At 35.8% G+C, this 24,236-nt stretch overlaps 1 protein-coding gene across 4 annotated transcripts in view; it reads left to right on the top strand.

The window, feature by feature from the left end:
- AUH (AU RNA binding methylglutaconyl-CoA hydratase) overlaps nt 1–23,532 on the top strand; it is a 112,915-nt gene extending 89,383 nt beyond the window's left edge. For 2 of the 4 annotated variants that reach the window (XM_083882859.1, XM_083882858.1), the window contains 4 exons: nt 17,719–17,796; nt 19,615–19,665; nt 21,394–21,441; nt 22,337–23,532. In XM_083882859.1, the coding sequence (XP_083738985.1) occupies nt 17,719–17,796; nt 19,615–19,665; nt 21,394–21,422 (158 nt within the window). In that variant the 3' untranslated portion in view covers nt 21,423–21,441; nt 22,337–23,532. Of the gene's footprint in view, nt 1–17,718; nt 17,907–19,614; nt 19,666–21,393; nt 21,442–22,336 lie in introns of all 4 variants that reach the window. The other 2 variants (XM_083882857.1, XM_083882856.1) reach the window with 1 other exon arrangement.
- The last annotated feature ends 704 nt before the right edge of the window (nt 23,533–24,236 follow it).

Genomic DNA, 24,236 nt, shown 5'->3' with positions numbered 1-24,236 from the left:
GTTATCGTACCAGTAGGTACATGGGTTTTTTACATAAATATATGTCAAGATTGTACTAGGGACATGATATATTTAAGTATGACGTTAGCATGTGTTATTTTTGTCTTGACTGAGAGAGCAAGACTTTGGAGCATATTGCTATATCTCAGCTTCAGAAATGAAAGTGAAACACTTTGATGGACACAAATCTCTACATCATGAAGAGTGAACCTTTTTTAATTAAGGTTTTTGAGCAAACTCTCTGAGGGACTGCTCAGGAGAGAAAAGGAATTGCGCATTATATTCAGGATTTGTTTCCGTATTTTTAGTTTTCCAGTTGGAATTTCTTCATTTTGCATTTAAGAACTTATGTTTTCTTTTTTGTGGTCTAAAAAGTTCACATTTTGAAGCAGTTCATCAGTTTCACTGCAGTGCTGTTGAGGGTGGAAAGTTGTGAAGCTTCAATTCAACAAATTGCTAAAGCAAGTGGTTGTTTTGAATATAAGGTATCAACTGATTTCCTGGAGATTTAGATCTATGCATCTCCAACATCTCATGTCAAACACTGATGTACTTTGCAAATGCAAAGGGTAATAGCTCTTAACAAGTGTAAATATGATGTTACATTTCTCTGTGTAATGTTCACTAATTTGCTTTAAACATAAACCATTGTTTGTTTATGAATGTCAATAAAAAATATGATTTCCTCTTGGCACAAAGAGTTTCAGAAAGCCAGAAAGAGCCTGTATAAACCTAATTGGTAATGCTATCTGAAAGTGACTCAAATATGTGTATATACATAATCTGTATGTATTATATATTGGTTGCAGTTGTGATTTTCTGAATTTGGAAAGACAGACACATGCAATTAGAAAACAAAGTAGATTTTCTAATGTTTCAGTGGCACTGATGTTTCAAAGCTGACTTCGAAAATTTCAAGTTGACTAATCACTTTAAATTTAATAAATTAAAGATAGTTATTATTCACTCTGTTTTAACTTTTTCTGTCTGAAACTGTTAAAATGGTGTAATGAAATAAGTATATATAGGGATTGAGTTGTTTGACAGAATAATGTCTGTGACACTGATTCCAGTTGCAGTGCTGTGTGTGATGAAGAGAAATTGCTGTGTGGTTCGGTTTCTTCTCTAAAGAAGTCAGATTATTGCAAGAAACAACACTGGATATGTAATGGAGAACTACTGTAAAAGGAAGAAAAAATAGCTTGCATGGATGTTAACTCTCCCTGAATGCTTTAAGATATTCAGAGGAGGACATGAGATTTCTTGAAAAGCTTGCAAGGACACCTTCTACTAAAACATGGAGCTCAAATCTTCCTCCAGCCTGGCTTTGGACACTTTCATTGTATTGATAACTTCCCTGGGCAACTGTTGCAGTACCTCACCACCCTCACTGTAAAAAACAAACAAACAAACAAACAAAAATTCTTCCTTATATCTGTAACTCTCTGTTTAAAGCCATTAATTCTTGTTCTATTGCAACAGGCTCTACTAATCTCTCTTTCTTACAAGCCCTCTTGAAGTACTGAAAGGCCACTATAAAATCACCCTGGAGCCTTCCAACCCCAACTCTTTCAGCTTTTTGTCATAAGAGTGGTACTCCAGCCCTTGGATCATTCCTATGCCACTCCTCTGGATGTTCCATGACCTTCCCCATGCTGGGACCCCGGAGCTGGGTGCAGGGTTCCAGGTGGGGTCTCACCAGAGCAGAGTGGAGCAGAGCAGAGCAGAGGGGCAGAATCCTCTCCCTCCCCTGCTGCCCACACTGCTCTGGATGCAGCCCAGGACACATTTGGCTTTCTGGGCTGGGAGTGCCCATGGCTGGGTCATGTCCAGCCTCTCACCCAGCAGCACCCCCAAGTCATTCTCACAGGGCTGTTCTCCATCTGTTCATCCCACAGCCTGTGCTGATATCAGGGGTCTCCAGAGCCCAGTTGCAGCACCTTGTGCTTTGTCTTGTTAATCTCATGAGATTCCCATGGGTCCAGTTCTTGAGCTTGTCCAGGTCCCTCTGGATGGCATCCCATCTTTCAGGTGTGTCAGTTGCACCACTCAGCCTGGTGTCATCTGCATATTTGCTGAAGTTGCACTTGATCCTGATGTCTGTGTCATTGCTGAAGATAATAAACAGCACTGGTGTCAATACAGAACCCCTGAGGGTTATCACTTGTCACTGATGTCTGTCTGGACATTGAGCTGTTAGCCAGTGTCCTCAGGATGTGACTGTCCAACCAATTCCTCAACCAGTGACCAGTCCACCCATCAAATCTATCTCTTCAGTTTAGAGAAAAGGATGTTAACGGAGAATGTATCAAACTCTTTACAGAAGTCCAGATAAATGATAGCTTTCTTTTTCCACTGATGGAGTAATTCCGTCATTCAAGGCCACTGAGTTGGTCTTGCCTGTGATGACTTGCCTTTGATGAAGCTGTACTGGCTGTCTTGAATCACCTCCCTGTCCCACATGTACTTCAGAGCTCCTAGAAGGATCCATTCCATGACCTTCCCAGGCATAGAAGTGAGGCTGTTGGGCCAGTAGTTCCCAGATAGATTTGCTGGTTCCCCTTTTCCATCCACCTGGGACTTCACCTGAATGACGTGGCTTTTTGAATATCATGGAGAGAGGTTTGGCAATTACAGAATTAGAGAATTACAGAATATTCTGAGTTGAAAGGGGCCCACTAGGATCATCAAGACCAGCTGTTATGTGAATGGCCCGTATGAGGATTGAACCCGTAATCTTGGTGTTACTAGTACCAGGCTCTGACCAACTGATCTCATCTTAGGGTCTTATAAGCTAGTTGTCTCAGGACTCTGTAAAGCATTTCATAAGGTCCCACAGACTTACATGCATGTTCAGGTTTCTTAGGTGGTCATGAACCCCATCTCTTACAGTGGAGGAACTTTGGTCCTCCAGTCCCTTTCTTGTGGTCTGTCATTTCAGAGATGTGGGAGCAGAGGCTACCACTGAAGACTGAAGCAAAAAACCGGAGTCTTCACATACTATTTATTTGTCTGCCACTTCCCAATGACATTTATTTGTTTCTGTCCAGGCCTGAGCATTATTTTCCTTGTGTTGAGAGCCTGAAGTCAGGTGCCAGGGCAGAATTTTTTTTCCTTTCCTTAACCTTTCTTGGTTACCTTTTTGCAACGTCCACCATATTACAGCGTGTGGATGGATTCAGAGTACCCCAATGGATATTCACAGCTCATAGGGACTGTATGGAAGGAAGATGCAGCTCAGGACTTTCTTAGCAGAAAACTGTATTTCAACTGGAAGCAAAATTGGAGAAGGTATGGAGTTTTGGGAGGAGTTACATTAGCTTTTCTAGGTGGAAAAAATTGGTAGGTGATCCTGGAACTTAAAGGACAAGGTTTTAAGGAACTAGTAGCTAAGGAAGAGAGAAGCCTGTTAAAGAGCTATAACACTGAGGAGGGGACTGGGGCTGATAACTCAGCAAGCAAATGGGAAAAAGGGCAGGGCACACAGTGTCCAGATGGACAGATGGTACATCAAAAACATTTGGATGGGAGCATACCAGAGATGACTGTGCCAGCTAAAACAGTCCCTTACAGAGCTGGGAATGGAGCTGGTGTTTTTTGAAGAGTTATGTATGTTGGAAGAGGGGATCTACTTCCAAATTTATTTGTTTAAGGTATTACTTAAGCTTTAAGCTTTTGTGTGGAGAGGACACAGATGATTCTCAGTTAGAATGGACTTAACTTGCTTTATTTAATTAACTTTGAATTTCCTTACTTCAATATAAATCAGTCTGATATTTTTGAATGCTCCCATACAGTCATCCTGCAAGTCCTATTACTCTTCTGTCATCAGCAGACCCAGCTGCAGTATGTACTGTGCTTTACATGGCATTCAGTGATGCCGTAGGAAAGTATTAATGTTCTCTTTTAGCAGCAGAGAAATCCAGGACCTTGCAGCTGAAGATAATATGCCTTATATGGTTCCTCAAACTGTCTACCTTATATGGTTCCTCATACATATCCTGAAAAAAACAGAAACAGGCAACACCTTGAAGATTATAGAGACATATGTAAAATGTATTTTGGCAAAGACTGATTGAAAATTGAAGTACACAAAAATGAGCTATTTAGGTGCAATTTTGCACAAAACTGTACAATGTAGCTTGTAAAATTTTAAGCCAGCTCTTCATGCTTTATTCTGTATATTCTTTCATTCATGGGTGTATATACTGGTTCCTAATGAAAATTTTTTGAAGACTGAAAGTTCCCCAGATATGTTGAGTTAATTGCAAATGACACTGCAACATCAAGCCAAATTTAACTCTGTATTTCAGTGTAAAAATGTTACAATTACTCAAAACAAGGCACTTTTTTCCTCCCCTCCCTTCCCCTCCCTTCTCTTTTCCTTCCCTTTTTTTTTCTCCCCATTCTTTTTAGAGCAAATTACATTTTACTGTGAGTTTCATTCTTAGGTACAGCTGAAATTTTTAGCTGAATTAGAAAAAGAGTAGCCTGTGACCAGTCTAGCAATATGAACTGAATGCTCTGCTGTTTATAATACTTATAAAGGAAAGAGATTTTAAAAAACTTGAGAGATTATGCTCAAATAAAAGTAACATTCTGTATTGGAAAATTCTACATTATAATAATAAAGGTGATACTACCAGCACTGCCTGGTACTATGGTATTGTGCAAAAGATACTATAATTTTCTGAAATTGAGGAGATGGGTGAAATACAGTCAGAACTCTCTTTGGTATCCTCTTCACACAGAGGCCTAGAAATATTTTATTAAATATTAATAACAACATAAAAGACCTTTGGTCTTATTTTCATTTTAATTAGGCAGGATATATATGCCATTCACTTTGAAGCCAAATGCTATTCCTTTATATTAACCTGTAGGGGGTACTAGAAAATTGAACCAAGTAGCATTTAGCTAGTTCTCCTCCTGCCAGAGATAATTAACATCTACTCTTTTGCAGAGTCTCTTATGGTTTCCTGATCCCCATAAACAGGTTTCATATTCACTTCCAGAGTTTGAGCAATAGGGTGTGAAATGCTGCCTCAACCCATTTCTTACCAATTGGCAAAACTCAGGAAAGTTTTTAACCTTCAACTTGCTAAACTTACAGGGGAAACTTAATCTCATCAAATCAGATTGGTGAGATAAAATGGACAATAATTCCAGGAGAGAAACAAAGCTGTGTATAATGCACTGAACCCATTTTGTTTTATGGTGAGTGATAAAGACAACTGAAGAGCCTAAGAATGATAGTTGGTTTGGCAGAAGGAAGTAGGAAATTTTTTGACACATAAAGATAAGTCAGGAATTAGTAAGATGCAAATGAAATAAAAGGGTAAGAAATTAATTGTATGAGGTCTGTGGGTTTCTAGACATTTGGCTAGTTTATGCAACCTTTCTGCCTCGTACATAGATTTTCCACACCACAACTAAAGCCTGACAATTATCTCAAATGGGGCCTTGGAGCTGCTGATGTAGCAGCCATTTATCCTGGAGCCTCAACTGGGAGAACCTTGAAGAGCTGCCAGGCTTCTTGGCCAGCTTTTTCCTTTGGCTGATGGCCTTGGGCATTCAGTTTGGCCAGAGCTTAGGGTACTTTAGCCAACTGTCCAGGTAGCTTAGTATTTCTTTTTACTTAAACCTAACATGTTTATTTTGGTCAGTCCACTGCAGAGCTATAATCTTGCCAGTCCTTCAGTGTGGGACTGGACAGTCATCTTGACTAAGCTTTCTCAGAGTGAAAAGTCTGGTGAACTTAAATGAACTACACACATTAACCAATAGGAAGCAGACCTGCTTTGACAGGAAACCTACTTGTGTTCTGCTCATAGAAAAATATGTCTGAATACTCCACTTACTGGTGAATTCACATTTTTTGATGATTGTTAGAGAAACTGTAAGAAGTTCAACTGTCACTATAATGCCTTTTGACTGAAATTATCTCCTTTGTGCATAAGCATTATGAAACATGATGTATTTTTTTCCCTGACCCCCTCCTTCATAAAATAGATGGTTCTCCTTTGATCATCTAATACTCAATGGTTTGTATATGTTTTTTCCTGCTGATGTTAAATTAACATCATTCCCTCTTGCTTTTACATTTTCTAGCCTAGTTCTGGGAACACAATTACTGATTTCTCCATGTAAAAGTACGTGATGGTGATAATGCTTTGTCTCACAGGAATGTTAAGAAAACAGATTTCAGTAGTATCCATGAGGAAACTGTGTTGTGGTGATAATAAGAAGTTTGTTTTTTCCAAAACTCCTGTGGAGTAAAGGAGTATAAATAGCTTTGTTTTATTAACAAGGTGAAAATCAAATAAACAACAGCTTCCTTCATCTCCTAATTGTCCTGACTTTTTAGAAAAAATGTTAAATGTGCAACAAAAATATTAATCTCTACTTTTTCTAGATGAACTCACATTAGCCCATTTGTGATACACTGGGGTATTTTCCTGTGTAGTTTGTGAATTTTAACAGGTGTAATCAGATTTGTAAACTTAAAACTTCCACATCTGCTGTAACATATCCTAGGTTCTACCTCTCTGCTTTTAGAAAAGCCAATTTAGCCTCTTACACAGTGGTTACCAGACTTGGATTAGTACTGACCACAGAGGCTGCAAAACAGATTCTGATGAATCTCACTTCCCTTTTTCACAGATATGTATACAATGTGTTAGAGCAAACTGAAAATAATAAACCTGTTTTATACTACTAGAGCAGTTGGTTTGAATTTGAAAATTTTAGCGTTCAATCAAAAGAAATCCGTGTCTTTGCATGTAGGGAGCTGTAAGAGTATGAGCTGTTACTAAGGGGGAGGAAATGGGGAGGAAAAAAGGTTTTGTTAGTGCATAAAAGTTTTAGCACTTTTTCATGTCAAAAAAAACCACATTAAAATAGCAACTCTCCCAACAACTCATTTATGGGTATTACAAGTGGACATTTTCTGTGTTTTAAGAGCTGTACTACTAAAGAGTAGCATTACTACATTAGTGAATGCACATTAGCATGCACTAGAAGTGCATTACTACTAAAGAGTTTTGAGACATAGAAGATAGAAAATATTAGGCTAAACTTTTGTTTTTACTGCATTATAAAATACTTAAGAATTTTGAGGAACAGAAGATTAAAAGTGATAGTCTTTTGTTTCTACTAAAAAGAGTAAACAAATCAGTAATCGAACCTGATTAAGCTTAAAAGATAATCACATTTTTTTGTTTCGTAGGTACAGTAACTGAATTTAGGATACTCATACAAAATCAGTTATGCATTGCAGGGGGGAATGGGCAACTGAATACAGAACCAATATGACTCCAACAGAAGCCGTTAATTGTCTACATTACATGTCAGATATAGATTCTAGGTGTACTGTCCATGTGGGCACACATCTCTGGGTTGGCTGAGCTGCTTCTCCATGAGGCAGGCACACATCCTTCAGGACATCCAGTTGGTCAAGCCTCTATCCTCACGTTGTACTTCCCCTGTCTAGGGTTTACATTTTTTGCAGACGGTTTCTCAGTAACCTGGATGAACTCCTGAGAGCTCTAACAACAAAACTGAAGGTGGCTTCTTATCTACAACCAGTTTGTCTGGTGCATCAGAATGGCCTGTTAAACAGATACATTGCTACAATGTGTCATTTATCCTGTAACAGATAAAATGCAATTGTTCAAAAATACTTGAATAATATTGTGTGGTTGCCATCATGGCATTATAGAACATTGAATGATACTTGGAAAACAACTAAGCCATCTCTTGATCTCTCAGCTAGGATACTGTAAAGATATAATGAAACATCTGATATCTCTGATACTGAAGCACAGCTTTCTAGTTTGTTTTGGCCCCATTTTCAGCTGTCACGGGGTTAGCGATTGTGAAGTAAGTTACATTAATGTGTCAGGCCAACGTAAGACAAAACACTAAATTTGTTCTACTTATGGTAAATATTAAATTTGAAGGAAATTAAAAATATATCTTTTATATCAGTATGAATAGTGTAACTCTTTTACTTGAGTAGTTTACTTATTTGGAGATCTGTCATTACTGAATAAGAGTACAGAATCTAATTATTTCCATTTCATATTCATTTATGACTGTATTATAAGAGAAAGAAAAATAGTTTCCAAACTCCTAATGAATTCAATGTCTGGCATTTTTCTTCAGCATCCAGAAAATTCCACAAATGAAATGGCAATTGTGTAGTCTGCATCAGAGGAACAGCTGCACAAGTTAGTTCACCACAAAACAAGCTGAACAAAATGATTTATGGAGTACTGTTTCCTTAATTATTTCACAGAACCTTTCTGGCTCTGGAGATTTGTTTGAGCCAACTATTGCAAATTTCTGAATACCAGAAATAGTAGATTCCTGTCCTTCTTTCTTTACCTCCATTTTTCATCATGAAAACAAAAGCTGTTAATCCTTTGTAACTTTTTGCTAACAACTAAAGAACATTAATACAATATTCTTTATATTTTAATAAGAAATTGAATTCTGGGAAGACAGTGTTAATCAGATGACTGAGTTAATTTAAGTTTTCTCCTGAGTAATTCTAAACTAATTCTTGCTCTGGCAGTTTTGTGAAACTGTAAAGAAAACTGGAACAGAGTGCAATGTACTTGACATAGACATGAGTGTTTCAAGAATTCTGTCTCTCAAAAGCCTACTCTGATGCATATTTTAACATTATTTTACATCTGGGCATTAAGAAATATAAATAACTACATTGAAACTTGATTTATCCAAACTGAAAGGATGAAGAAAGTTAGTTTAATTTTGATCTTTTAGTTTAGTATGCTAATATGAAGAATACCTGACAGAAGGACTTTCTTGGTTCATTATGCATAGTGTGAATTTCTCCTCTTACCTTGGGCCCTATTTGGTCCTCATAACTTCCTGGCTGCCTTGATTATGCAGAATGATGAGACATATTTATTGGCCAGAGAGAATTTGGATGGTCCTAAGAATTTTTTTCTAGACATTTCTAGAAAACAACCAAGCTAAAGGAAGCCCTTATTTGCTCAGTTTCTAGGAAATAGAGTGATGATCTTGCACAAAGAGGAAAGAAACATTTAGAAGCTTTGCACAGGGTCAACTGGAAACTTTGCTTCTAATTACAGTCATCTGTTCTAACTTCCTGCAATTTCAGGCTTACTGCTTACCCTCAGTTTCCCAGTGTTTTTTCTTTAAAAATGTTTTTCTCCCCGTATCCTGCCTTCTTTTCTGTGTGCTTTCAGCATCATGTATATAGTTCATATTGATTATATATGTAGTAGTAGTTTGTATTAGCTGAATATGTATGTAGTTTATATTAGCAGAAAATATTTCTTAATTTTTGAGAGGGAAGTAGTTGTCTCTTTCCCATTCAGCATGTTTGCAAGAAAACACCATTGCTCTCATATTTAGGGACCTAAGCCAGAGTATTGTGGGGGATCATGACTGTGTTTAGTCAAATAAGGAGGGTGAGATTTTCTGTGGGATTCAAACCTAGCAGCCTGAGCTCACAAATGGACCTAGCCCTCTGTTCTGTTATGAACCAATAAGAGAGGATGTACTTATTACCAGGGCTTGGGAATTATTAATGCAAAAAAACTAAAATTCATTCTGCTCAAGCATACTCTACACATTCAGTGTGAGTACTATGTAAGATCACTGTCACATTAATGGTCTCATTTTTATTGATTATATTTTATTTTTTGCCTGTTCAAACAACCAGGGTTTTCTTTCACGTGAGTTCTCACTGGTATGAATTAGTATGTGGCTTGACTACAAGCTACAGGCTAGAAGGGTGGGATAAATTTGCTTTAATAAATCTTTTTCAAGTGTAGGTAGGACTTTTAAAATTTTGAGGGTTCAGTTCAATGGCTGCACTTAATGATCAACCAAAAACAAGTTGTAAAACTGTAATGTTTTGTTTCAGATTATTTTTTTTTTTACTTCACCAGAAATGTTGTTTTAGAATCTTAAACACCTAAAGAATTAGAGATGTATGACAAGGAAATAGATGAGAGAGACTGAGAGAGCAAAGTAGACTGTCTCAAACCATATTTATGTTTTGTAACATGAAAAGGCATAAGGGCCATGCTAGCACATTACAAGCTTATCTTGCTTTTGGTATTCCACCAGATAGCTTCACACAACATCTACAACTCTGTGTGACCTTCAATTACATGTGCATGGTAAGATACAACCCTGTTTGACTAGGATTAAAACTGGAGGTGTGATAAATGCTTTCAATTTCTGAGCTGTTTCAGTGGTCTACTTCCAAGAAGAATAAATGTTACAGCTGAGTCTGGATAGGGAAGAAGGCTGGCAGTAACTAGGGTGAAACACATCCCAGGCTTAAAATGAAACAGAAGTAGTAAGTCTGTTAAAAAAATACCATTTTATCTGACAAAAAAAAAAATAGAGACTGAGGCCAATAAGGTGATGTGGGTTCATGCTTGCTCATCAAATTTCTGGCCTTTCAGGCTAATGGACTCTTACAAAGCTTGTCATTTAACCTTTTTTCCTCAAAGAGTCCATGATTTTCTTCAGATTTCAAGAGAAAAGTGTCCTTTATTTAAAGAATCTTTTTTTTTTTTTTTTTTAGCTTCTTGCTCAAATGCCATGTGTTCTCTGAAGGACTTAGGCAGTAATAGAGCTCTTGGTGTCTCCAGGCTCCAGTAAAATGTTCCTAACCTGCTGAGGATTTGGGAGAGGTCTAGCACTAAGTCTTTAGTCAAGTAGATGGGTTGCTGCCAGAGGAGGGTCAAAGGATCTGCATGTAATAGTGCCCTGAGAGATACAGAAACCGGAGGAGCAGCCGGGCTGTAGCCAAAAGCAGAAGCACAAAGTGTTCATTGGTGGGCCCTGTTCACTTCAGAATAGTCCTGCCTGAAAAGCAGGGTAAAGGCAGCTTGTCAGAAGTGAGTGGTGTTCCCCATCTTGTTGAACCTATGTGTTTGTTATACAAACTATTCTTAATTATATATGTTAATTAAATATATTTTTAAAGTTTTTAATAAGTGCTGTGCAGGACCCCATAGATGGAGGGCAACTATTCTAGCTCTTGCTAGAATAGTTCATTTCTTCATTATCCCATGCCTATATAGACCCTAATGTCTTTCTTCCTGGAATTTGGATGTAGGATGTAAGGAAAACAAAACTAGTGTCTAATTTCTTTGATCCTTAAAACTGTTAAAGTCCATGAAATCCAACTCATTGGGCTTTATTAGGTGACAGAAGAATATAATTAGCACTAGTCTCTTCATCTATGGGGAAAGACTTGCCATTGCATACAGCCTTGTTGCATTACATGCTAAAACCAGTAACTTTTGTCCTGTATTGCTATGTCACAGCAGCAGGGAAGAGGAACATAAAAGGTGTTTTCTTAATGCACTTCATTTCTCTGGTGTTGTAACCATCTGACAGCTGAAGAATGGGAATAATTGCTTATTTAGTCTCTTTCATTGTTGATTTCCTCTCACATATTGATTTCTGGGGTTTTTTTTCAAGAATTAAAAAATGTAAAGAGGATGATGAAAGAGCCGTAGTTGAGGAAAATTGTTTGAGTAGTAGAGAATAAAGTATTGAAATACCAGTTTTTGCATATTGTGGTAGGCTCAGTGTTGTTCAGGAACTGTCTTTAAACTGAAATGTTGATACTAATGTATCTCAAGTTCTAATTTATGTAAGGGTTTCCTTTTTGCATTGCATATTGCTATATTAATGCATGCTGGTATTGAAGGATTTGGCCAGTTTCTTTGTAGAATCTGTTTTTTCAAAGCCACTCCCAAATTGTTGTAGGCATTATGTTACAGCCTAGTACTAGGTTAGCTGCAGTTAGCTGTAGTGTATGCTTTCTCTGCTGGGAGGACATTTTACTTATGACGAAGAATGTGCTTCATATGTCCAAGTTAATTTTGCATATATTTATCAGTAGAGAGAGTGCACTGCCTTCTTGGGATTTGGTAGCTGAACCAGGTGAGATTGTGTCCTCCTGCTGTCTCATTGACTTTGCTGTTTTCCCTGACCTTCCATTCTATTAGCCACCAATTCTCCTTTCTTTAGTGCTACTCAAGACACAGAATTTCAGGGATGAATAATTACAGACATAAATTCTTAAAAACCCATTACTCTGGAAGAGTTGAAAGCAGATTAATTTGATAATAGTCAGGATGCAAGAAAGAATAGGTTTGGGGGGTTTAGCAGATTTTTTTTTGCTGTGCAGAAGAATAAAATGATAGGTTTCTCTAAGAAGAGCACTGAAGTGAGGAAAACATGTAAGTCACTAGCTTTTAAGCAGTGAAAACCAGATTTTTTAGTCTGTTTTTTGCTTTGATTGTTGTTTATTCATTTCAGTTCTGTCCACTGAAAACTATAGCAATTGACCCAATTTCAACTGTGATCTCATTAAAGTAAAAATAGGATACTACTGTGGTAATTAATTTTTCTCTTTTGTTTGCCCTAGGTAGTGATAAAAGTTTTTCTCTGTTTTTTTCTTGTCTTGATTTTCACATTAAATGAAGTTTAGCTGTCATAGTCATTTGAAAAGTGTAAGAATATGGACTAGTAAAATTATTTGTTTAAAACACAAATTAAATAAAAGTTCTTACTTAATATTACACATAAATCCCACATGATTTATGAAGTATGATCATACAGTGCAGCACTGGTGTAAACCTCCTACCTGTTACAGCTGAGTAATGACTTCATAAATGTGTGGGTGTAATTTTGAAACTGGAAAATGCCTTCTTGTGGGCAATTAATACTTATGTTTTAATGTGTATCTACTTCTGAATTTTGTTTAAGGTGACTTACTGCATCGTCAAACAAAATACCAAGTTCCTATATGGAGTAACAGGAAGGCGGGTGGTCTTACTGAGTATCTCTGTTTGCTCATGCTTGTTGCACTTGTGTACACTTAAGTAAAAGTTAATAAGTAGATGAACAGTCTGTGGCATTTCTGTTTTGTTTTTTTTTTTCCCAGTGATTTTTTAAAACCAAATAGGACATACTGTTGGTGTGTGCATTATCAAGTCCTGGGAGTCCATGGGGAGTAATGCAGATCAGTGCTGCTAAATCAGTGTTTTGTCTGACAGTGGAGTTTGTACCAAATTTGTGAGTGAAATGTGGAGTGAGCTCCTTATGTCAGGTGCAGAGTCCATTTTATAAACTTTGAGTTCCAGATGCATGTCTTTGGTTCCATCCATTTCACGTATGCAGCCATCTGCTAGGAAATCATGTTCTAGTTTTTCAATCTACAAGACAATTACGTATTTTGAAAATAAATTAGTTTTTCTAAATTACATGACCATTTCATCTTTCAGTACAAAAGCTGTAATTATTTAACTGCTAGTGAATTCTTAAAGTGTATTTACACTTCCTCTCACGCATCTTAAGCATTCGTACATCTTCAAGCCAAGTACTGCATTCTTCTGACTCAAGCTGTCATCTTCAAGCCACCCACGCATGGCGGTTTGGTGTAGGCATTTTTCAGATAGGTTTTTAAATAAACCAATCCACAGATGCAGATGAATAGAACGGATTGTGAAAGTTAAGGACTGATTTGCAAATTAGGTGGGCTGTTTTGGAGATGGGATTTGCCACAGTCAGACTGGCATAGATAGCAAGTTCTCCTGCCTCTTGGACTTCAGCTAGGAAGATTGTGTCTGGTGTGCTTCTGGGACTTTCTTTGGCTTGACTGACAAGCCAGATTTCTGTGAGCTCTTTTGGCAACCTACTATAAAATTTTGCTCAAAAACCTTCTTTTCTCAGTCATTATAGACCCCAGAGCAACCTTTCAGCCAGCTTCAGGCCACTGTCTCAGTCTCTTCTCATGTCTCCATGACTTGTGTGGTGTGACCTTACCTACTGCCTGCTCTTTGGCATCTCAGTGCTCTCTTTCCTCTTAAAGAAATAGTATTTTTTCTTCTCCATCACATTTTCACCCTGTCATCTTTTTGCATTGTTATGGATGTCTTTCCTAGTCTAAACTGGTTTTGTGAGTTGCAATGGAAGAGTGAAAAATCTGCTTAGAGTTTTCTGCAAAAAATTTGCAAGGATACATTTTACTTCTAATTAGAAGGTTTGTGTATGGCTGGCTTTCATTTCACCACTGATTATTAATAAAAGGTAAGATGTGCAAAGTACTCTTTAAAAAAAGAAAGCTAGAAATCTGTCAGTCAAATTAATCTACTGTTAATCAAACAAAGAATAGGATAGGATAGGATAGGATAGGATAGGATAGGATAGGATAGATTGGTTTTTACTTGATTTAATAAACAGGATTATTACTGAATTAAATTTTTGATTTTTTTTTTGTCAGAACATGATTTTTTCCAATATGTTTTGACAGTGCCATCAGCTATGAGAAACTACTGACTGCAGATATTCTCTGCCAGAATGATGAATCTATTTCCAGTAAGCTAGTTGCTTCATCTTGTTGGATATACTCTTGGGCATTTATCACGTAATTCCCTTAATTCAAACCAGTTGTGTACATATTTTGTAATTGATGAATTACTCACAGTAAATAAATATTCATACAAAATCAACTATTTGTTAAATTTTAAAAAATGCTGTTTAACAGTTTTGATACCAGAAATTAGCAGTCTTTTGTTTACTACTTTTTTGTTTACTTTTTTTACTTTTGTGTCTTTTCACAGTAAACAAACTTTAAATATGAATTAGTGTATCTAAAAATGCTATTTACAATTATTACAACATTGATTCTATGCCATTTCAGGTAAGAACACATTTACATTGCAACTGTATGTTAAATACTTATATCAGTGCAGTGAGCAATACCAGATCACTAGACCTTGAAATAACATGTCATTAAATTTGTGAAGATGAAACAACTATTCTCCCATCAAATTCTGCACTACATTTAGATGAAATTGGTTAAGTAACATCTTTGAAGATTGGGTGTTACTTTCTTTAGCTCTGATTATAGTTGGCAGACATTATGTGTTCTTTGTGTATTACCAAAACAGAACATCTATCTGTGGCATACTCTGTCTTTTCTTCATAAATGGATGTAACTTCCGTGTGTTGGATGTATTTTAGTGTGTTGTTTGCATTTGATTTATTTGGTCTTACAGCTTATGTGTGTGCACGTTTCTTAACCCTACTACTGAGTATATATGATTGATGCAGTGAACTGTTGGCTTCTGTTCTGTAAATATTAATCAAAGAGTATGCTCCTCTGCTTAATGGCTTTTCAGTGTAGGAGGCAGCCAAACAGCTATAGTCTGCTTTTTTTTTTTCTCTTTAATCATTATTGTGTAAGACACTGGCAAGAACATTTTTTTTTAATCTATAAACACTATTTCATGCTTCAGCATATCCATTGTTGGGTCAAAGTTATGAAATATTGTTGCTCAATGGAACTTTGTTTTCAGCATTTCCTGGTAAAGCAGTAATAGGAGAGATAAAACAGTAAAGGAAGGGGCAGATAATTAAGTAAAGAAAAATACTAGGAATCTGTGCAAGAAAGAAGCAGAAGGTGCATAGTCAGTAAATTCAGACTCGTATGGTTTCAGATATTATGATTTGGACAAACAGTTTTCCTTAATCAGAAGCCAAACTTGATTCTTTTCTAGATTCCATGGCTGCAGTGAAAGGAATAATTTGTGACTAAAATATTTTTGAGGAGAGTAAGGTAGACATTTGCTATGCTCCAATGTGTGCTTAAAATGTGCATAACAATACATGTTGGTAAGTGTGACAGCTTATTTGGGTGAGAAATTAAAAGATGTTCTATATTTAAATAAAAAAACCCAATAAATGTTTGGTGAGGGTGATGGTGGTACAGCTCACTATCAGGAGCAGTGAGTTTCTTGAAAACACAGCTCCCATTTTTCTGGCATGTAGGTCTGGTATAAGTTTGATGGATACAGCTTTAGTCATCCTCCATCATTGTCACCAGGGAGGCAAGCCAAGGCTTATGCTTCAGGGTTAGTAGTGTTTGTTGGGGTCCAGTGTGGGGTTAGTTTAATGTATGCGCATCCCTTGCCCCTTTCTTAAAGATGTGTCTAAACTGTGCTGGTATAAAAATTTTACACCTAGCACTATCACTGGCTTAGCTTTAGAAATTAACAGAATTTAATGAATTGCTGTTGTCTTTGGCCATTAGGACAGATTTGCTAAAATACTCTCAAAGCACTGCAGGATTGTAGAGAATATCACATTATTTGTATTTACTATTGCTTTTGTTCTACACATTTTATTTTAATAATCATAATATTTTTTTCATTCCTCTGGTTTTTGCCTGGGAAATGTATCTCAGTTTTTGTTATAGGTCATCATCTACTAATTCTAGAAAGACATAAGGAGAAATCCTCCCAACCGTCCACAATTTTGTATTATATAAGGTGTTCAAAGGCAGATCTGTTTTTATAGAAAGGAATAAAATAGTACTGAGGCTTTTGGTTCAGAAAAAATAGCAGTTGAAAGCTGAATTATTAAATAAGAAAAACTTTTCGTTTGTTTCCAGTCAGTTTATTTATCTCATAATGTATTGAAAGTATTTTCGGGAAACATCAGTAAGAGAACTGAATGGCTTGAATAAAAGCTTAGTCCACATTATGTAGTAGAAATTAATATATTTTGCTAGTCAAACACATATTTGCACAGTTTGTGTAAAACCAGCACAGTGTTATATCACCTCGCTTTGAACAACTCCTATAAATATTTCTCTTGCATATATACATATATTTACATTGGAATATATTAGCATGCTCTTGCAGAAATAACTGTTTGGAAAGAAATTTTCAGTTACAGACTGTTTCTATAAATTGAGTATTTGTCTCAGATCCATGTCAAAATGTTATACCTTGTGATTTTCAAACTCCTTTCTCCTGGATAAAGGCCATTTCCACTGTTTTAATTCATAAACATGTGCTTCAGTGATTTGAATCTACATCTTCCATTTTGATAACAATTATTCCCACATTCTCATTTTTCGTTAGTTCTCAAAAGTTAATTGTTAGTCCAGCTAAACAATCTTCATGTCTGGTTAATGTAGTTACCACTCATAGACATTCTGAAAATGCTGATAAGTCAAAGAAGTTTTTAATGTGCTAAAAACAGCTAACTGTTGTTAAGTTAGATGCCTTTCTGCACTGATCTGCACCTGTCATTGTTCTTCCCTAGTTTTTGTAAACACCCTTTAAGGTTGCAATAATAATACAGGAGTAAGAGGAGGCAAAACCATGGCTTCTTAGAGACCTTGTCGAGTAGTGATTTTAGTTTAGTTTACCTGTAAATATTGTCCCTAAGGTGCAAATTTTAGAATGGACTTGTTAAGGCATATTTTCTTTTTAAGTATAGTTCTTGGGAAGTGGTGATCTATATAATGAAAATATGTAGTGTTAAAAAGAAACAGAGGATTTGGATATGTTAAGTACTGTTAAGTAGTTTTTGTTTGGCTTTTGGCTGAGAGTAGTAAGGTAACTTGTCTGTTATAGAGCAGAATCTCTATTAATACTACCTCTTTGCTGTTATTACATGTCTTTCTAAGAAACAGGGCAATTGATTTCAATTTAGATGTAGTCTGAAAAACTGAAGAAGTTACTTAATAATGCCTTTGTACTATTTGAATTTCTGTATGTTTATGTAATTTTTTATGGAATTTAAAATGAAAATACTTAAAATGGACAAGGCATCTACATTTGTGGTATAGATACATGGGAAACTAATAGTTGCATTTTCTCTTGTTACAAACTCTAGGGGGAACACAAAGATTACCTCGCACAATTGGAGTCTCATTGGCAAAAGAACTAATCTTCTCTGCACGCATTGTAGATGGTGAGGAAGCCAAATCAATAGGATTGATTAGCCATGTGGTAGAACAGAATGAAGCAGGGGATGCTGCGTACAGAAGAGCATTAGCTCTGGCGAGAGAATTCTTGCCTCAGGTATAACAAATTATTTTGATTTCAGTTTTTATTTTTTACAAGATAATGAGACTGAAAAAGAAACAGCTTTATTAAAGAGAAGTGTCACAAAATTATGTATAAAAAAATGTGCTAGTTATGTGTCAAGTAATCAGAAGTTTCTTCTCTTGTACTGAATAGTCTTTTTTGGTAATTATTTCATAGTGAAGAAAAAGCCTCCATCAATCCTCATCTTGCCATGATCTGATCTGTGTTTTCATTATATGTTCTGGCTTTCAACTTTAAAACAAGAAAAAAAATGTTATCTACGTTTTATTTTTTAGCGTAGCAATTATTTTAATAGATTACTTTGTTGCTGTTGAACTTCTCAGAAGAGAGGCAAAAGGTCCTAGGTAGAAAATTCATAATGATGCCTTAAGTTTTATCTTTCATGTTTTTCAGATTCTGTGCTGCCTAGTTGTGTAGTTCTGAGCCTCATATTAAGTGCCAGTAAGCTCTCTTCACAGGGTAGATAGACAAAACAAATCCTTTCCCAGATGGAGACCAAGGACAACTGTTGCGAGTTTTCAGGCCCAAAAGCATAAACAACAGTGGGTTGAAGAGAGAAACAAGAAGGATGAGACTTCATAATCTGAAGCTGTAATTGGACAATTAAACCCCAATATGCAAATGGAACAAAATTTATAAAAGTGTGAGACCTTGTGACTGGTTGTCCATTTTGTGACTATTTTTTACACCTGGGTATAGCCCTGGCCAGGTTCTTGTAGGTGCATCCTTAAAGGTCTTTTAATAAATACCTACTTTATTCTGTTAGCTCTGTCTCTGTTCCAGGACAGCCTTCCCAAGGCATCAGTAAGAGGCAGAAAAAGAAAATAATTAGTTAACCACTTTATTGGATCACAAGTGTAAAGTTTTTCATTGGAAATGTAAAATGTTATAGCTTAGGTATGGCATTTAATGGTGGTTATTTGTGTCTTGAACACCTTGATAGAAAAACAAAAATTAGAAGTACAGTAAAATTTTTAACATACAGTGGTTATGGAAAGTTGATGGATTGTTACAACTTCTTATTAGAGCTGCCTTATAAGCATTTGGCTTTTCTCAAGTCATCAGGCCTGAACATCCAGAAGCTAATGCTGATGGATAGGTGCAGGACTGAGATGATTCCCAAAGATGTCTTGCAGTTCTGCAGCACACTGGAGGAGAGTGTGGGAATCCCTCTGCTCATTGGAGATCTCAACCTGCTCACTTTACCAGAGCAGGCTTTGCTGTAGCATACTGTAGGTTTGAAGCTTGCATCAATTAATTTTATTTCATGATTACATATTTTCACGTGTCTCCATTGTGCAATAGTAAGGGCATACGACTGATGTTGCAAAAACCTATAATGTTGTATCTTAGTGGCTGTTCTGAGCCTTGTTTTGAAAGAAATTGATAAAGTTTGACAAATGTGGACACATTCAGCACCTTTGAAACATAAACCAAACACAATAATTAGGTTCTTTTGAAAGTAGTATGCATTTACTTTTTCCCAATATTTAAACTATCAGTTTAGAAGCAAATGTCTGCTATAATGATAAAATCTAGGATATATGATTTATATACTGTAAATTTAACAAAAGTCCAAAGTCTATATTTTTCTAATATAAGAATATTGATGTGTAGACTCTTCATTTACAAATCTTGGAGGTTTTAATGACATGTAAATAAACTTTTTCTCTCATTTTAGGGACCAGTAGCAATGAGAGTTGCAAAACTGGCTATCAATCAGGGAATGGAGGTAAGGATCTGTACTTTCCATGGGAGTAGGCCAGAAGTCAAGTTGGCAACAGTTGTACCATGGTGAAATTCTTTTTCTAGAACTTTTATTTTCTCATTGTGTAGTTTTCAAGGTCTATTTGACCAAAACTTTCTAAATAATGAGATGTATTTTTTTATATCTCAGACTGCTGAGATGCTGTTTTCTGTAACAAGGCTTAATAATCTCTAGAATAGTGTACTCTGCTAATTATTAATAGTAGAAAGTAAATATAAACTACTATGGACAAACTGTGTTTCAAATCTCAGGTGGGAAAAATTACCAAAGTTGTACTCTGTTAAGTCTGTCAAGTTCTTGGTGTTTAGTAACTAATAAAGTTAATAGCTGAAGGGTATATTATTAATTTTTAATAGTTTAATAGCAGTTACTGTTAAAATTGTACCTGAGCCTGATTTCATGTTTGATTCTGATTGCAACTCCATTGCCACACTATTGACCCCTAAAGCTCATTTAAAATCCCATTTAGACATGTGTTCTACTTTAGGTGTACATATCCTAATGCTGAGTTCAGCAGGTCTGTTCATATTTAAAGTTAAGCTATGCACCAGACATATGTACCAGGTTGTAGCTCAACCTGGTACAAGGGGAAGAGGATCATACCATGTGCAGCACCTGAATCCAAGAAGATGTATTTGTCCTTTTTTCTTAAAAGTCACAAAAGGAACCAGTGAGTTCAGCAAAGTGTAACATCAGTAAGTGGTGGTCTGCGAACCATTGCACAAGGAGTATGTTAGGTTACCACAGCAAGTTATGATGTAATTTGAGATTTATTTCAATATCCAAGGTTCAAAATGGTACAAGCTAAGTTATCTGACTACTGGATATAGTGGATAGAAAGGTCAGATGATGTTTATAGAATTATAATGATGTTTATAGAACTAGGGATTATAGGCTTAGATGGACTCTGAATGATTGTCTCTAGTTCAGTCTTGAGGCCCAAGACAAGATCTATTGTATCAAAACCAGTCAAGCCACAAGGTTGATCCAAGCTGTTGTTACCAAACTACCACGGCACAGATTTCATGGCTTCCTTTGATAATTTATCCTATAACTTATCTCCCCTTGAAAACTGTTTACGGTGCATAGCCATAGTCCTTCCAGTGGTCATGTTGAGAGCTAGTGAATTCTGCAGCATCTGGTGAAATAGTGAGGCCAAAATTCAGCCTTTTCAACTGTTCGGGACAGCTCACAAAGAAATGTATTAAATGTAGATGATAATGATGATGCAGGACAGATGTAGGCCTCTTTATTTTTCTGTTTTAAACCCTTTTGAACTTGAATCTCTGTGGTATGCTTTCTGTTCTTATATGACATTTTGAAGATGTATTGTTTCAGAAAAAAATTTAAATAATCATGCAGTGCATCTTTTCCCCTGTAGTAAATGAAATTATTATAAATGTGCATGTAGCTAATGGTTTTTACCTAACCAGATGACTCGTCTTAAAGAGCAGACATTTTTTGAGTGTATTGCATGCCAGTGGTATTGCCAAATCAGGAGTCTGTTACAGAAATACTAACCACTCTTACCACATGTCAGTGTAGCATTTCCATCTTAAAATAGTGTAGAAGAACTTTGCAGAAGAGTTTTAGTATGTGGCATATAAAAACACAGTATTTATGTAAGCTGTGAGAAAATAATGAAAAATAAATAAAAAAGTATTTTTAAAACCACTGTATTCTTATCCTCAGGTCGACTTAGTAACAGGTTTAGCAATTGAAGAAGCTTGTTATGCTCAGGTATGTAAATATGATTACATGAAAAAAACACAGAAAACAGGCTTTGTTGATGACTGTTACAAAAAATGCAAAAATTCAACTAGAAGTTGCTGTGTGATTTTTTCTGCAAACTTTTTGGCATTATATTTAAACTTCCATCTACTTTGTCGGATTTTGTAAGGAATTTAAGGGAGGACAATAACACATCTGTACCAGTACTATTAGGGTGAAGGTAGTGAAGTAGTACCAGCCATACACCTAGCCAGTCATAAACTACCATGCCAGTCCGAAGACTGTCTTGCTTTTGCTTTGTTTTGGTTTAACATGAAATAATACAAAGGACACTTCATTAACGTGCCACAAATGGCATATGAACTAACCAATAAAAATTTGAGACAAACCTCTTTTCCAATGAAAGGTGGGAATGATGTGTTTGAGATTATATGTTCTTGCACTTTGAGACAGGTTTTTATGATGGAAATAGAAACATCATCATTATATGCTTATTTAGGATGTAATCAGATTAATATAATCAGATTAATAACCTTCTTTCCCTGTCCCAAAAACCCAAAATGAACCCAACCAAAAAACCCCTAAAAAATCCAAACCCTGCTTTTCTCTTCCTCACCAAATAAACAAAACAAATTAACAAACCTCAAACCTTGAGAATTTTTTTAACTCATCGGTTTGGAGAAAACATACTCCTTCCCAACCCAAATTGTTTATTAACCTTTTGTTGTGCCCTTGAAGTGTCTGATACATTTCTGTATATGACTAGATAGTTTTAATTTTTCTGCTGCATTAAAATTTTTTCTGATGCATATTGGATACATTTTAGATCTAGGATTTGTATGAAAATGTCTTTCTTGGTATTATTTTTGGTGTCAATAATGAATTGTTACTCTGCTCCTTGCAGACTATCCCAACAAAAGATAGAATTGAAGGCCTTCTTGCATTTAAGGAGAAGAGACCTCCTCGCTACAAGGGAGAATAAAAGAATCTGATGCCTTTAAAATACAGGGGGATAAAAGTACTTCTATGAGGACCATTAAGGTGCACTTTGCGTCTGCACCTGGAATATCACAATCACCAAAGTAACAGCAAATCATACAGATGTTACAACATTTTGAATGTGTCCATACTTGTACAAAGCTGAGGTAGAAATGTGTGTCAGCTCATGCTCATTACAGTTCCTGATGGTTGATCTATGTATTGGCAAAGTCACAGGTTCATGCCGGATTTTTAAAATTTCACATGTATGAAACGTATAATACCACAACTGAAAAAGCTCTGTAATTCTTTATATAGACAAAATATATCTGTGATGTTAAGCATAAATCTGCTGTATCATTCTATCAAAACAAAAGCAACTACTGAACACCAAAAATAAGAAATTGTACCAAATATGCATTTAAATGATTCTGTATATCAGTAAAAATTATATTTGAGTATTCTATCAGAATATCTATATTATTAATCAAGCTAGGGGAAATGAAAAAGATTATCATTTAGAAAATGTGAAGCTTTGTTTATCTTACCTACGCTATCCTAAGCAAAATGAAATTCATTTTAGCATTTAATAGTGTCCTTTTGATAAAGTTGTTGCCATTATATTAACTTAATTTTATTAAATTAAGACATTTCTGAGGCCAGCCTTTAATTATACATTCTTGTATGTTAAACTTGATTTTGTCTTGCGTTTTTCCAACATATCATCTGATCAGCACTGTAATGGAACAGTATTTATATTCACCAAATAGTCGAGTTATTTTAAATTTTTGATGATTGTATTAAAGATGGTTGTGCGGGGATATGACCAATGTGCTGTAATAGAACCTAGAATTATCTTAATCTCCAGAATATTCCTTTTGCAAGTTTTATGAATGTATATTTATATACAGCAGGGATGATATTGAAAGATTCTTTATTTTGTGATGGCCTCAGAGTTCTTTCATACATTGCAAGAGAAATGCAATAGGTCTCAAGGTAAGAAAACTTGTGATTCATACTGTGTATTTGCAGTGGACGCAGCATATACAGCAAATGTCTGGAATTCACCTTGTAGAAAGTATTTTTTGTTAATTTGACTGGAAAATAAATATGACTTAGCAGTCTGAGGCTGTCTTTTTTATGAAAACAAATTTATTCTTGCTGTGTTATCATTGGCTTATGAAACTTGTCCATGCTTTGCTATTTCTGCAACATTAGCTATGGTCACTGTCCATATCTATGATGATAAAGCAGCTCATCAGCATGAAATGACAAGAATTCATTTAAATTCATATTTAGACATATCATTACATGTAAATTGATTATAACTGGTAGAGCTCACACTTTGTTGACTGGTAAACTTGCTGAGTCAATCATTTCTTGCACAATAATTTGCAAATAAAGTACTGGTACTTGTTTTGATAGTTAAATAAAGCCTAGAGGGTCATTTTCTCATGTTTTTGAAATGCTAACATACCATTTTCCTTCTTACTGACTACAAAATAATTATGTTAATAGGAAAAAAAATTAAGCACATGCTGATGAGTTTCTGTTGCATAACTTTGATATAGTCTGGTTATTGAGTTGTCTCTGTTTCTGCCAAGCACTGATTAAGTAGCTTCTGTGAATGTCTATTTAAAAACATCTAATAGCTTTAAATACTGTGGCATATGACTGTGTAGGTTCATTCCTTCAACTAGTAGTTTTGATCTCAGAAAATAATTTTGCTATTACAGTGGTCTCTGCATTCCTTTTCTCAGGAGAAGATAGTGTAATATCATAGCAATTTGAGTTCCTTTGAAGTCAACAAGTTGGAATATTATTAC

This window comes from Zosterops lateralis, assembly GCF_965231275.1.
Source record: "Zosterops lateralis genome assembly, chromosome: Z".
Taxonomy (NCBI): domain Eukaryota; kingdom Metazoa; phylum Chordata; class Aves; order Passeriformes; family Zosteropidae; genus Zosterops; species Zosterops lateralis.
Note: the sequence above shows the minus strand (reverse complement) of the source record. Positions and strands in the feature narration are given on the sequence as shown.